This window comes from Oncorhynchus tshawytscha, linkage group LG13 (assembly GCF_018296145.1).
Source record: "Oncorhynchus tshawytscha isolate Ot180627B linkage group LG13, Otsh_v2.0, whole genome shotgun sequence".
Taxonomy (NCBI): domain Eukaryota; kingdom Metazoa; phylum Chordata; class Actinopteri; order Salmoniformes; family Salmonidae; genus Oncorhynchus; species Oncorhynchus tshawytscha.
Window position 1 is genome coordinate 18,321,629 of NC_056441.1, and position 16,537 is coordinate 18,338,165.

The 16,537-nt window shown below is 42.3% G+C and overlaps 1 protein-coding gene across 1 annotated transcript; it reads right to left on the reverse strand.

Annotated features, from left to right (window-relative positions):
- Window positions 1-503: 503 nt before the first annotated feature.
- Window positions 504-10,463, reverse strand: LOC112264427 (endoplasmic reticulum membrane sensor NFE2L1). Its single transcript, XM_024441026.2, has 5 exons — window positions 9,586-10,463; window positions 6,770-6,874; window positions 6,421-6,528; window positions 5,729-6,209; window positions 504-1,489 (listed from the first exon to the last, which is right to left on the reverse strand). Exons 1-5 carry the CDS (start codon window positions 10,099-10,101, stop codon window positions 717-719), a joined length of 1,983 nt encoding a protein of 660 aa, XP_024296794.1. The 5' UTR covers window positions 10,102-10,463; the 3' UTR covers window positions 504-716.
- Between the last annotated feature and the right edge of the window lie 6,074 nt (window positions 10,464-16,537).

Here is a 16,537-nt window from a genome sequence, read left to right on the forward strand (position 1 = left end):
ATATGTCTTTGCGTGCAGTTTGAAGTTAGTTGCTAACTAGCTCTAGAGTAATTGCTAACTAGTCTATGGGTATCTGTTAGTATAGACTTCCAGTCATTGAGCTTAACACTAATAAGCATTGGCTTGTGAAACTACCTCTAACTTCCTTCATACAGGACACAGACATACACATGGTATCCACGAGCTGGTCTGACTATGGGGAAGTAGATGTATTTTATTTTCAGGTAGATATATGGCCTCATTGCCAAAATCCCAAAGGGTCCCTTTAAGATACAGAATTGGCGTTCTGTTTTTCCATTTTAACTGGCCTACAATTTATTTTTGTAGGAATTATACAAATGATACTGCAGCCTGACATCCTCAGGACAACAATATATCCTCCTTGTAAGAAATGCTTTAAAGATAATACAAACCTTTCCTTTACATAGTGAGGAAAACGTTAAGAGTCCAGTGTTTGAGGTACGATTATTTTTCTAAAAAAAAAAGAAGAGAAACTCCATTCACACGTTCTGTAATATTTGTATTTAAATGTATGTTTTTGGGTGTATTTATTTAACATAAGTTTCTGCCCTTTTAGGCTCCCAAGGTCAAAGAGTCCAGACAAGGAGGAAGAGAAAGATCCAGAAACAGTCACAAGACCAGAATCTGGACTGTAAGTTCAGAAAAAAACAATAACACCCCTTAAAAAGTATCAAGTACCAGCAGCCCTTGCTGCATCAAGGCTTCTTCTCCTTCTTCCTTTTGTCCGGTTTACCTCCAGCTGTTGTCGTGGCAACACTAGGCCGCCTGATATGCTGCACCACGACCCTCCCGTTGGCCTCGCACTGCAAGGTGTATCTCTCTGGGGTCAGGGGTCGTCCTGAGCCATCCCTCAGCCTGGAGAATATGTCCCTGGAGAGGTGCTCCATGCGCTGGCCTGCGGCACCAAGAGCCTTGGCCGTGTGCTGCCTCTCCCTGAGCAGCCTGCTCCTCTGGGCCTGCAGCCTCTCCACCTCCTCCTGGAGCCCCGTGATAGCATCCAGCTTGCGCTTGCGACAGTTCTGCGCCGCCAGTTTGTTCTTCCCTCGCCGCCTGATGTCCCTCAGGAAGGCAACCTGGGTGGGCGAGAGACCATGAACCTCCAGGAGCTCCAGAAACTCCTCTACGGGCATGCTGACGATCTCCGCCGCCGAGAACGGGACATGCAGGGCCCGGGTGCGGAGTTCGTCGCGGCTAAGCTCTCGGGCTTCGTCATCTTCCCCGTCTTCATCGCTGAAAGGCTCCTCTTTGATGGCTTTGTGGGGGAAAGTGGTGGCTGACAGTTGGGAGAAGGCTGCGGAGGAGTAGCTGTGGTCGTGCCACACGCTCTCGCTGAAATCCACAGGCGACCATGTGTGGTAGTTGGCAATGCTCTTGGAGGGGAGGGAGTCCACCTCACTGCTGTAGCCCGTAGCCCCACCCTCGTCCTCAAAAAACGAACTGGAAGACGATGATGACACCTCAGATGCACCTGGGGAGTCAAGTGTACATATGAATATGTAAACTAATTTACAATGTTTAGAATGTTGCAGATATGTGATATACATAAAGGCAATTCTAGGTCTTGTGGCATATTTAGGTTAAACTATCCCCAATTCAATGGATTTGCAACCCTCTGCATGCACAGTGCACTCTTCAATCACACGTGCAGCTGATTCTCAAGATATTGCACACCAATGAGATGCTATTGAGCCCACACTACTATACTGTCTGAGCCAAGCACTACATGCTTTCTGGTAAGTTTTGATTACAATACTGGGTGGGGAGAATATATTTTGTATGACATACATGATTTTTTGTTAACTAATAAATGGTAGCCTGCATCAGTGTTTAAATAATTTCTAACTTGTTAACCATTTCTGCTAGTTAGTTTTTTGCTACCATGTGGGTTTTAGCTTGCTTGAGCCTGCTAACTGAGGAGTGTTAATTCACCTGTTTCCATACATGTTTAAAACATTTATCTCACAAAGGAGTTGTTTAATCTAACTGCTTAACTATTTATCTGTACTTTTATTTTTTTTTACTCATTTGTTTCTAATCTTTACAGGAAAATGCCACGGGGCCTAATCTGATGTGTGGAGACATTTCACTGCAGCTAAATGAAGAAGGAAAAGCTGTGTACATTTGCAAATACTGTGCCAAATCATATGTAAAGAATGCAATGAATATGCAGAATCATCTGGCCAAGTGCATAGTTCCCTCAGCCTCTGACAACAAGCAACCTCTGACAAAAGTCCCTCTACTTCTATTCGAGGTGAAAATGATGAATCAGACACCTTATCGATAGTAACAGCTCATGGTCCTCCTGGAATCAGAAGTTGTTTTTTTTACTCAATGGAGGAACGTAGTCAGAGAAATGCAGAGGAATGTCTTGCTCGAGCTGTGTATGCAAATGGTTCACTTCTGATGCTCACAGGAAATGTGTATTGGAAGAGATTTCTGAATGTTCTTGCCCAGGATACACCCCTCCAACCAGACATGCTTTATCTACTCATTTGCTGAATGCAGAGTTCAGCAGAGTTCAAGTGAAGGTGAAGCAAATCAGAGAAAGCAGACTGTATTGCAATCATCTCTGATGGGAGTGGGCAAGGAATAATTAACTACATTATCTCCACCCCTCAACCAGGATTCTACAAGAGCACAGACACAAGGGACAACAGACACACCGGTCTCTACATTGCAGATGAGCTGAAGGCAGTCATGCACTGGTGACAGAAAATGCTACGAACATGAAGGCTGCTTGGTCTAAAGTCGAGGAGTCCTACCTTCACATCATACCAATTGGCTGTTCTGCTCATGCATTGAATCTGCTCCTCAAGGACATCATGGCACTGAAAACAATGGATACACTCTACAAGAGAGCCAAGGAAATGGTTAGGTATGTGAAGTGTCATCAAGTTATAGCACCAATCTACCTCACCAGCAAAGTGAGAAGAATAAGAGCACCACATTGAATGCCATCCTGACGGATGTTCAGACACTGCTTGCAGATGTAAGGAAAGAAATCCGTACTGCCCTGCCCACTTCACTGTTGCTCCAAGCAGAGCAAACTACAGTTCAGAATTACACCAAAAAGCGTGAAGACTTCTGCCTGAAGCACATACACGCAGCAACGTACATGTTGGAGCCCAAGTACGCTGGCAAGAGCATCCTGTCTGGTGCAGAGATCAACAAGGCCTATGGTGTAATCACTACCGTGTCTCGCCTGGATGAGGGCAAGGTTCTTGGCAGTCTGGCGATGTACACTTCCAGGCAAGGGCTTTGGGATGGAGATGCAATATGGCAGTCGTGCCAATATATAGCCACCTGATGGAAGGGACTTTGTGGATCTGAGGCTCTTTCCCCTGTTGCTTCCATCATCCTCCAAATCCCACCAACATTAGCTGCCTCAGAGCGCAACTGATCCTTGTTTGGGAACACACACACACCAAAGCACGCAACAGGCTGACCAATACAAGGGTTGAAAAATTGGTGGCCATCCGGGCAAATTTGAGGCTTTTTGAGCCTGACAACGAGCCATCCTCAACAAGGTTGGAAAGTGTCAGTGAAGATGAGGCCTCAGAGTCTGATGTTCAAGAAGTGGACACTGAGGAGGTCCAGGGAGAAGACATGGAAGCCTGAGAGGAAGACAACCAAAGCTTTAGTTTCTAGACTATCATTGAAAACATTTTTGGGAGATGCGATGGATCATTGGGGATCATTCAATATTCCCTTTCTTTTGTTGTTCAGTGAAATCATCCCATGTGAAGAGTCAACTCATTTAATTTAAGTTCAAGTTGTAACAAAATTGTTTTTTTTATTTCTATTGGAAGGATTTAATCATTTGCAATTTTGTCTACTTATGATAAGGTAAAATGGTTGTTTCTGTCTCCATAGGATATGATAAATATATCCAATGCAAAAAACATCTACATTTAAATGGTATTACTATTAATTTGCATATATTCCCGTTAATTACCACAGAAAGTTTCCACCTCTGAAAATTCCCCAAAATGTGCAACCCTATTCAAACCGTTTGCTATGAGACTGGAAATTGAGCTCAGAATAATCCTGTTTACATTGATCATCTTTGAGATGTTTCTACAACTTGATTGGAGTCCACCTGTGGTAAATGCAATTGATTTGACATGATTTGGAAAGGCACACACTTGCCAAAATAAAGGTCCCTCAGTTGACAGTGCATGTCAGAGCAAAAACCAAGCCATGAGGTCGAAGGAATTGTCCGTAGAGCTCTGAGACAGGATTGTGCCAATGCACAGATCTGGGGAAGGGTACCAAAAAATGTATTCAGCATTGAAGGCCCAAGAACACAGCGGCCTCCATCAACCTTAAAAGGAAGAAGTTTGGAACCACCAAGACTCTTCCTAGAACTGAGAAATCAGGGGAGAAGGGCCTTGGTCAGGGAGGTGACCAAGAACCTGATGGTCACGCTGACAGAGCACCAGAGTTCCTCTGTGGAGATGGGATAACCATCTCTTCAACACTCCACCAATCAGGCCTTTATGGTAGAGTGGCCAGACGGAAGCCACTCCTCGTTAAAAAAGACACATGACAGCCCGATTAGAGTTTGCCAATAGGCACCTAAACACTCTCAGACCATGAGAAACAAGATTCTGAGGCAAAGGTTCACCTTCCAACAGGACAACGACCCTAAGCACACAGCCAAGACAACACAGGAGTGGCTTCGGGACAAGTCTCAATGTCCTTGAGTGGCCCAGCCAGAGCCCGGACTTGAACCCGATCGAACATCTCTGAAAATAGCTGTGCAGTGACGCTCCCCATCCAACCTGAAAAGAGCTTGAGAGGATCTGCAGAGAAGAATGGAAGAAACTCCCCAAATACAGGTGTGCCAAGCTTGTAGTGTCATACCCAAGAAGACTCGAGGCTGTAATCGCTGCCAAAGGCGCTTCCAAAAATACTGCGTGTAAAGGGTCTGAATACTTATGTAAATGTCATGTTTTTTTTGTTGTTAATACGTTTGCAAAAATGTCAAACTGTTTTTGCTTTGTCATTATGGGGTATTGTGTGTAGATTAATGAGGAAAATATTGAATTGTATACATTTTAGAATAAGGCTGTAGCATAACAAAATGTGGAAAAATGTAAGGGGTCTGAAACATTTCCTTAGGCACTGTATATAGCACAACAGAGGATCATCATGTCCCCTCTCCGCAATGCATTACTATCTCCACCAGTGTTTACCCTATTCTTTTTAAGCAGTGGTTGCAACGGTCGTGGAAGGGAGGGTTTGTGGGTGTGGCTTAAATAAGTCCGGAATTGGCGGAAGAGAGAAGTGTGCTGTTTTTCAGCTAATTTCCTGCAATCCTATAATCTATTTCCATGGCTATTTTTGTGTTCTTATGCTCAAACATTATAACAAAACCAATGGGGACCCCAATCAGGGCCCCTGAGATGTACCCTGTGTGGCCATTCAGTAATCCAGCCATGGCACAAATACTCCTAAATTCATTGATTTTTAAATTTTCAATTCTCCCCTACAGTGTAGTTTTAATTTAGGTGATTTCTAGTTCAAGGATTATATTACTTAGAAATATGTAGGTCAATTATCTTTCCTACATACTTTCTGTCTGGGTTTAGTCATTTAAGTATTTCTTTTTTTGGTGTGGCGGCAACAGTTTAGCAGCGGCGGTACAGGGGAAACACTGAACATTGCACCTCCCTAAAGCAGCCCCACAAGTCTTCCAACTCACTTGGGGAGTCTGGGCCTCGAGAGCTGCTCTCCAGGGAAAGACCAGAGTCTGAGTCGAGGTCCTCCAGGACACGAGGGTCGATGCCCTGTAGAATCCCCAGCAGCTGGGCGTCCATGGTTTCCAAGCAGCCATCCAGCCCCAGGAGGTTGATCTGGTCAAACACTGCCTCATCCAAACAGCCTTCCAGTGCACCATGGGACGATGACCCATTTCGTGTTCCGTTGACCACCGCGGCGTTCGGTAGTGCAGCCAGCCCTGTGGTCGTACCAGGCGACAAGTTGGAGGAGTTTGCGGACACGAGTCGGAAGAGGGGCCCTCTTGGTTGCCGTGCCACCAGGGTCCTGACTCCACCCCTCGGGGGGATCATGTCGTAGACGGAGCCTGTTACCATGGCATCGCGGAGACTGACATCCTGACTGATGGCGCTGGAGATGTCAGCGTCGAGGTCAGACAGCTGCTGAGAAACCAGTGGGTCTAAATCCTGAAGAACCAACACACGTTATAAAAGGCACGGACATAGACACACCCTGACATACACAGTAGCGCACAGGTAAATCACAGTAGCTCAAAGGTAAATCCTAAAACCCTTGGGAGTTCTAAACCAATATTCGATAACTGACATTTTCAAGTCACCTTCTCTTTTCACAAATATTACCAAGACATCGTAATCATTATCAAGGGATACTACTTACGTCAAATTCATAGATGGGTAGGGACAGGAATTGGCTCCAGTGCTGGTCGATGTCAGGGGGGTGTGGGTCCTCAGAGCTGGAAAGAGGGGCGCCGCTACTTAACAAACCCTGGAATCAACAACACATAGTCAAATTGTCACACTGTGGAAAATCTGTGATGAAAAACATGACAAGGCAAGCACAGCGCCTATTACAAACACACAAAACATGAGGGCCATCAAACACTGAGTAAATAGTATGTTAAACAAAGGCACGCCTACAGAGCTGAAAGCTTAATCTAGCTAGCTAGCCTATTCCAAGACAGATTTTTTTTTTTAAATGACTTGTTCTATGTCATCTCTGTATGTACCTCATGTTCTAGTGTGGAACTGAGAGCCAGCTGGGTCAGGGAAACAGGTTCCTCTCTGCCTTCATCACCATACTCTTGGATCCGCCCCTTCAGTTCCTCAACCTCCTGATAACAGGAAAGACCGATAGAAAGAAGGGTGGAACAGAATACATTTAGGTACGGACCACGTTTCCATACAGTTTTTATAGCGTATACAAAAACAATTATGACAGCTGTGATGGAAACAGGAAGTTTTGGTTACAGAGATATTTTTGTGGCTAAAATTGGGGAAGAAATGAAGGTGGAATTGTCTTTATGCAGAGAAATGTTGATAAAATATAAAATGCAACATGTAACATTGGTCCCATGTTTCTGGAGTGAAAATAAAATATTCCAGAAATGTTCCATATGCACAAAAAAACGTATTTCTCTCAAATTTTGGTCACACTTTTGTTTACATCCCTGTTAGTGAGCATTTCTCCTTTGCCAAGATAATCCACCTGACAGGTGTGGCATATCAAGAAGCTGATTAAACAGCATCCTCATTACACAGGTACACCTTGTGCAGGGAAAAAAGGCCACCTGAGCAGTTGTCACACAATGTCACAAATGTCTAAAGTTAAGGGAGCGTGCAATTGGCATGCTGACTGAAGGAATGTCTAACAGAGCGGTTGCCAGAGAACGTAATGTTTATTTCTCTACCATAAGCTGCCTCCAGTGTCGTTTTAGAGAATTTGGCAGTATATCCAACCGGCCTCAAAACCGAAGACCACGTGTAACCACGCCAGCTGAGAACCTCCACATCCGGCATCTTCATCTGCGGGATCGTCTGAGAACAGCCATCCAGACCGCTGATGAAACTGAGGAGTATTTCTGCCTGTAATAAAGCCCTTTTGTGATTGGCTGGGCCTGTTTCCCAAGTGACTATGCCCCTGCAGGCCCACCCATGGCTGCTCCCCTGCCCAGTCTTGTGAAATCCACAGATTAGTGCCAAATACATGTATTCCAAGTGACAGAAGGATGTCAATTAACTGTAACCCAGTAAAATCTTAGAAATAGTTGCATGTTGCATTTATATTTGTGTTCAGTATAATAACCATCATATTGAAGTAAACTTGGAGTCATGCGATGATACGTTGTGTGTTCCTCCCACTACGACTCGGGAAAACATGCAGTTTATTAATAAGCTACAGATTAAATAAATTCTGAACTTCACAGGGTGGTGAAAGTGCACAGTGAGCTTGATGTTCCTATCCAAAACATATCAGGGGTCTTATTCTGGTGACATGATCAATGTTTGACTGCCTTTGGCTAGAGCGCACGTGCTAAGACCCAAGTATTTAACGTAACAGTTTGTGACAAAACTACTGCTGGAGTTGAAAATGCGATGGAAACTTAAGCAAAAAAGTACATTTTGTGCACTACGTCATCACCCACTGATTTTTATCCACAAGTCAATTTGGTGGCAACACACCACTGGTGGGAAAATGAGCATATTTTATTTATGTGGATTCTAGAATTTGAGTGAATATATGTCACCAATTGAATGCAAAACCAGCTATTGAGAGGTAGAGAGAAAGAAACATATGTGAAGATAATGAGGGAGTCCAGAGAAAAGGGGTAAAAGATGGAGAGAAAGAGAGAATGGGACAAAGACAGTTTTGTAAGCAGTGTCAGTCATTGTGATTAAACCAACTGTTACAGGCCTATTCAAGGCTGAGTGAGTCCAGCAGCCTAGCAATCTTCTCCTAAGAAGAATGTCTGAAACATTGCAACAATGCCCCTTATATTGTAGCTTTATAGGAGGAATGGCTTAGGCATCTGCTTTCTGCTACAATGAACCAATTGTGACCGTTAAATGACTGAGGCTCCGCTTAACTGTTACTGCACTGCTGTTAACCACCACGGTTATCAATCTGTTGACAACTGTGGTTGGGGTTGTTCAACAGGTTGATGCATGAACTTGTGTTTCAACTGTGTCTAGAGCCACAAGATGATTTAGACCCAGGAACATGTATGAGCAGGTGTGTGAGTGTAGCCTATATAAATGGGGTGTTACACAATACAGATCTCCCAATAGCAGCAAGTGAATTCGTGGGAGATAAGATAACCCAGCCTTCGCCATTAGACACTCCTGAACTATAAGGAGCCTTTACCCCACAAAAACTCACCCAAGGATCAAAAGAGAAAAGTATTAAATCCCCCCCACTTAACAGGGTTTCCAAAATGCCATCATGGTCACAGCCCTACAAACACACAGCTGAAACCTACAACATTAGACTAATAGTAAGTAGTAAATTAAGCTTCTGGGATTGACACACCTACAAAGTCCCAGACAAGTGCAATTTCGAAATTGGGCAGTGCATTATCAGCTCCTCTTGTCATGTTAGGTCATTGTATACCTTAGAGAGCTATTTATAAGTTCTCAGAAATGTCCAGATCAACTAGCCCATGTAAGTTAACGATTTTTTTATCACGACTAACAGACATAGCAAAACGTATAGAACTGAAAAAAAAGCTTTAACAATTTAAAATTCTCTCCACCAAGAAGAGGGTAGTGAACAGCTTGTCATGAAGTGCTTGTGCCCCTAGAAATAAACGTGGCGCGTGCGCACCCGTGGGGCACTGGATGTTCCCCAATGCTTGAAGGGGGACCCGATTGAAACAGTTTGGGAACCCCCGAGTTAGCCAAATAGTATAGGCCTATCAGAATACACTTACAGTTAGCTACACTTGTTGAGTAGCTAAAGGCCTGGGGGTTAGCATTTCGTCACAATAACTTCACATTAGGTAGCTTTTAGCAAAATTAGCTAATGCCATCTCGCTGCAGCACTCGCCTCATTGGGTATCTCGCAGGCTCCAGTGCTGGGATAAGGCCCCGGCTCACTTAGCTGGGCGGCAGTATGGCTTTCGTCCACGGCGAGAAGTTCAGTGTCGTTGGCCTCTTCCCCGGTACTCTCTGACAACAGCCCCGCGCTAACATTACTGTTACTCGTGCTGTTTGGTGGCTCTCGGAACTCAGAGCTGTCAGGTACTTGGTGTACGAGCCACGCGCTCAGCTGCGTAGGGAACCGGATGGGCGACCCAAGCGCCCTCACCTCATCCAGGAGCCGACGGCAGGCGAAGAAATAATCCAACTCGGGACATTTGGGGTGCACGCTGTACCCGTCCCAGTTGTCCCTCAAACTGTGAAACGGTGTCTGGATGTAGGCTGAGCTAGGACCGTCGCTAATCTCTAGCGGTGAGTAGGAGCCGTTCAAGTAACTGTCGACATCCACGCGAACTCCGATCAAACTGAGTAAGATCGTAAATTGGATCAGTCCTTCTGTGAAGTATTTCTTCACGTTTTGCATCTTTTTCACACTTTTGGAAGAACGTCTGTGGAGAAACGCTGGTCCCAGAGTTCACTTTAGACTACCAAACAAAGAAAATGCCGAACACGCTTTTCCAGCCAGACAAAGAGGTCCGCCTGACTGTACCCGGCCGGCGAAAGCTTTAGATAGCTAGCTACTGCACTACCGGTTTCTGATAACTTCCTGACAGAGACATGTCCTCAAACGAAGAACTGTACCACAATCGAATACAATAAATAATTTAAACATAGATACAACTATGATCTACGGGAATCTCCCGTTTGTGTATGGTGTTACAAACGACTTATAATACAAGGTAAATATCCCGAACCTGTTCTTTCACTCCCTATCAGCTGCAAGGAGACTTGGGGAGGGATTTGCATAATTCACATAAAATCGGCCCAAAGCTTCCATCGCAACAGGGTCCGATTGGTTGAAAATGTATTATGTTATGGAGGGAGCCAATCGTAGCGTCCCACCTGCTGTTAGTTGGATGCAAAATGTCACCCCATTCATTGGATTTCCGCCACAAACAAGACATACATTTATACTTAGAAATGATTCTTAAAACACATTTGATTCAATATTACACTGTTTCAGATAATGCATCACAAGAACACTACCGTTATTTTAAAACGGAACCTTGTTGTCAGGGGCGGGACCGGGATGGTACTTCCGGTAACTTAAAAAAAAGAAGTTTGGCCCACTGACCTACTTCGAGTCCAGTAGGCCCGACCTACCATATCAATGAATAAACCATTTTTTTGAATGAATGGAGAAGTTAAAAGCTACCCATCCTACAATATATCAAAATACCTTTAGGCCTTTTAAACTCAACATTACACAATATGTACAGGACAGTGTGTTCCCATCCATGTACCTGCACCAAATCTCCAGTATTTTTCCTTCATAGCTTGTTCTCCATTTAAAAAAAAAATGGGGAGCCAATTTGTTTTAAGCACTTTTAGTTCCAATACGGATCAAAACGTGTTTTCTCATGGCTCTCTCTTGTCCCTCTGCAGTAGACATATGGTGAGCAATATGTTGTGAACATCGAATCGCAATAAAATCACAGTATCGAATCACAATACATATAGAATCACAATACAAATCGTATTGGAACCAAAGTATCATGATAACATTGTATTGTGAGGTCCCTGGCAATTCCCAGCCCTAACCAACAGGTCCTGTTGATCTTAGGAACTCATCTTATGCAAATCATTCAAACATGCTTCAATAAAGTCTTAGTTATGAATGATAATTACTTAATCCTCTTCATACCTATGTGGAACATAAGGCTTCCATGAGAGAGTGCCCCTGTTGACAATCTTTTGTCTGTCTAAAATATTGATTTTGAGAAAAGGAAAAGAACAAAGACAAAATTCGCTAGGCCTGTATAAAATGTTGAATAAGTGCATGACACATTCTTCTTTAAAGGTAGAGACAGGGTAATAGTAGGCCTAACTACTGCAAGTAGAATAGTCAAAAGTTTGGTTTGAAAGTACCACACTGCCTAGTGCCATCCTCTCTTGCTTGGTCAGCCCAGCCCTGACAACAGGGTCATCCCTAGTAACCACCAATGATTTATACATACACTAGATGAATGATAGGGGGCGTCGTGTTGAAACCACAGTGCCTCCATCTTGCTCCCCACAATGTCTACATTCGTTGTTGCTACATTTATTCTATTAGACACATTAACGCATACTTGTATATTAAATTATATTATGTGAGCTAAACATAGGGACTGAATCGCAGTGCTAGAGGCGTCACTACAGACCCGGGTTCGACCCCGATCTGTATCACAACCGGCTATGATCTGAAGTCCCATACGGCAGCGCACAATTGGCCCAGCGTTATCCGGGTTAGGGGAGGGTTTGGATGCTGAAATCAGTAGTTTTTGATGAACTTACTTTTATGTAACATTGGATCTCCGGTCTGCCCACAGTAGTCACCGCTCAACTCCATCGATAAATCATGGAGTTGAGTTTAGTCGGCTATGCTAGACTACTTGTTCTGTAGTCTTTTGGGAAACCATAAACATAGGATGTTTTCCCTTATTATTTTACCAGGTAAGTTGACATTTGGTTTTGCTGCACAGACATGGGGAATAGATACAGGGGGATGAATGAGCCAATTGGAAGCTGGGGATGGTTGCCATGATGGCATGAGGGCCAGATTGGGAATTTAGCCAGGACACTGGGGTTAACGCCAATAATCATACAATAAGTGCCTTGGGCTCTTTAGTGACCACAGAGAGACAGCACATCCATTTAACATCGCATCCAAAAGAAGGCACTCTATCCTGGGCAATGTCCCCATTCACTGCTCTGGGGCATTGAGGTCTCCTTAGACCAGAGGGAAGAGTGCCCCCTACTGGCCCTACAACACCACTTTCAGCAGCATCTGGTCTCCAATCCAGGGACAGACCAGGGCCAACCCTGCTTAGCTTCATGAAAGTGATATAGAACAAAACAAAACATTACTTTTGGTCATATGGCTCATACACACCCCCTGCTGGTCGTTAACGGGATACTGCGAGATTCGGGCATTTACAATTTTTATGTTTCTGCGTGCAGTATGGAAGAAGTTAGTGATAGTTTCGCTAGCCAATTCTAACTAGCGTTAGCGAAATTACTGGAAGTCTACTTGTACGTTAACATTGCTTTAAATGCCAGAATCTTCTATCCTTGGAACGTAATATTCTATGGAACACAAGGGGTTTTGCATGGGGGTTTGCCATCACTTTCAGGGAGGACCATCCACGACCTAGGTATAGACCTAGGGTGAAAACCAAACACTTCGGTATAGATGAACAATATTTTACTTATTACAGCATATTATGATATTTCCTCAACAAAATATCCCATCTTTCCATTCCATATTCCATAGCCTATACAGCAAGTGTGTCTACAGGAACACTCTGTTAATCACCTCTTTTGATCCCATTGATTTAATTGTGTGCCATTGATAAATCTTGCTGTTTTCTAATTGCTCCAATGTATTAAAATGCCCCCCTCCCCCCCAAAAAAGCCTGTAGTTGTATTAATTTCCTAAATGTAAACAACTTTCTATTTCTCCCTTTAGTCATTAGGAAGAGCTCCCCCTGTTTTTACCTTTATTTAACTAGGCAAGTCAGTTAATTAAGAGCAAATTCTTATTTACAATGATGGCCTAGCGGGAACAGGGGTAGAACGACAGTTGTTTACTCTGTCAGCTCGGGGATTCGAGCCAGCAACCTTTCTGTTACTGGCCCAACGATCTAACCACTAAGGCTCTAACCACTAAGGCTCTAACCACTAAGGCTCTAACCACTAAGGCTCTAACCACTAAGGCTCTAACCACTAAGGCTGTAACCACTAGGCTGTAACCACTAAGGCTGTAACCACTAGGCTCTAACCACTAGGCTCTATCCACTAGGCTCTAACCACTAGGCTCTAACCACTAGGCTCTAACCACTAAGGCTCTAACCACTAAGGCTCTAACCACTAAGGCTCTAACCACTAAGGCTCTAACCACTAAGGCTGTAACCACTAGGCTGTAACCACTAGGCTGTAACCACTAGGCTCTAACCACTAGGCTCTAACCACTAGGCTCTAACCACTAGGCTCTAACCACTAGGCTACCTGCCGCCCCACTTAAGGGCTCAATAATACTTATTTTTTTTCAAGCATTTCATAAACATTTTTAAGCATGTAGGGACATTTGATTGGCTATTGAATTGGACTATTTTACTTTTGAAACAGCCACTTTGTTGAATACATTTCAACATTTATTTCTGAAGTGATAATTATGAATTTGTGTCTCTAGAATAATCACTATTTATATTAAGTAATTGGTCAATATAAATATTTACAATATGATAAATATAAATAACTTTAGGCTATTATTTTGTCAATAATTGCCTGTATATGTTGTTTGCTTAAAACTATAGGATCATAAAGTTTCCCTGAAATTCGTTCACATCACTGACATTCTTTTCTGTAGAAAAAAATGTGGTATTTGAAGCAGAGATTACAAAATAGGGCAGGAAAACATCTCAATCGCGCCCACTGACTGCTTCTTCGATTTTTCATTGGTTAAATTTAGTTCTGACCTCACCCAGGGGTTGGGACATATTATTAAGACCACTCCCACATCACCCTCTGATTGGTTTAATTGTATACTAGGAATGCACAGCTGTTGAATATTATGTGACCTACTTAATCACTTCGATGCTGGCGTCATCCTGTCCAGGAATTCATAAAGCATATAAATGCACATATTTCCGTTAGTTTTGCTCAATAATAAATACGTGTATTTGCATGTTAAATTGTAATTGTCTTTCCTGAAAATGTCTCCAATACATTCCTCATGTTTCTGTGAACTAAATAGGTTTACTAAACAGGCCAATATTGTTATAGCTTTTGTGGTGCAGAACTATTTACCCAAAAATGTTTAGGCAAAAATGAATGCATAAAAATACCTGCAAACTCAGCTAGGCCTTAATGTGGAATACAAAACATTACAAATATTATTACAAATGAATTACTACACAATATACTACAAGTCTGTAAAATGACATATTTTAGTCCATGACTTTTGCTAAAACATTTTCATAATGTAAAATTGATGACTGACAAAATAATATAAGCCTACAATTTTAATAGGAACGCAGCACATAATACATAGGCCTAATTTACCTTATCTTACATGAATGACCTGGAATTAAATTACACTTTGGCCTAAGGTTATTTAATCACATCGAAAAAAAACCCAATAACAATAATATTTTTTTATTAACACTTTATTAACAATTTGATTAGTCTATTAGATTTTACTTCAGGGCCACTGCATGACCAACACACAGAAAACAAGTATGAATTAAGTATTTAAAGTAAAGAAAACTAATTGTTTAGACTCAAACAGCTTCAATGAGTTGCCTGCTAGGCTATAACAACTCAAGCGCAACAGTTTGGCAAAGAAGAGTGACATTTAAGATAGCCTATGTCAATAGAGAACATGCCAGTTTTACAAATCGACCAGGTGCGATATGTCAGAAATGCGTAGAGGCACGATCAAGTTGTGGAGCATAGCTTTGAAATCCACTGAAGAATGATACGAGCTAGTTGATCTAACGCCAGGATCCAGGGCTTGATTAATCCACAAGTATTTTCATAACGACGCAAAATACATTTAAATCACTTCTGAGACATTCAGGACAGATTTATTGGGTAAATCTCTTAAATCACAACCTGAGCTGCTCGTAGAGAGAAGGTGATTGGCCGACAAGCAAGTGACGTCTTGAAGACTGACATGAACCGTAGAGCATGCGCATAAATTGGGCATTGCCGCAAGGCATCGTGGGATCTCAAGAGTAACCAATTGTAGAGAGGAAGTAGAATTCAGTGCGCCTTAGGACTTCACTTCGGCTTCGGCCAACTCCCAAAATGTTTTCATACCAAGTTGTGGGGCCACTGAGATGTGAAAAGACACATTTTGTAAAATTATGCCTGAAAGGCCTACATTGCATAAAAATACACGGGGTCTGTCTTGATTTGCTCATATGCTATGTATAATAGAGTAATAGGCCTATAATAAACAGTACGCCAGTTGGGGGGAAGAATGAACGCATACATGTCCGTAACTATTGACTGAGAGAAACAGAAACCATAGGCTATAATATAAACAATCGATGAAAGCATGTGAAAATAGCAGCAAATGTTCAATATTTTATCATTTTCTATTATTGATTATTTAGGCTAATTGCCCAAATAATAATAACCTATTATACTAAATAACTTATTTCCAATGCTGATTGTGATGACAATGTGGTGATTTTACGATAACATTTAAACAATGGATGTAATAAATTGCATATAGATTGTATTAATTTCATTAAATATGAATACATATTCTGATGTATTTAATATGTTTTCGAAATCTATTTCAGAATGTATTTTATCTCAATATGTAAAAACATTGCATTTTAGCCTATAGCCTAGTTTCCCTTAGCCTAGTTTCCCATGATTCTACTTATTGTGACAATTTTAGTTCAAATAGATCTGTGGCCAATATTTGTGTTGTTATCTGGAATACGCTTTTTATTTTCAAATGAATCAATCTATTAATCAAGATTAGATTCATTTGAAAACAATAATAAATAGCAACCCTCTCATTCTCATCTGTTATTTGTGTATGCATTGTTTATGCATGTAGATTCAAATTTGGCTCATAAACAACCATGAAAAAAACAAGCTATTTATAGCTAATGTAGGCTATTCTTGACATAATGTTTTATCGCACACAATATAAGTTTTCCCACATATTTCCAGTCCTCGGAGCTCCGTCGCCCAAAGCTCCAAACATCGAACTGGCGGCTCTCCCCCTCGATAACCACAGCTGCAACTTGATTGACAGCAAGCGCCATCCAATAAAACAAATGTGATTCAGATAA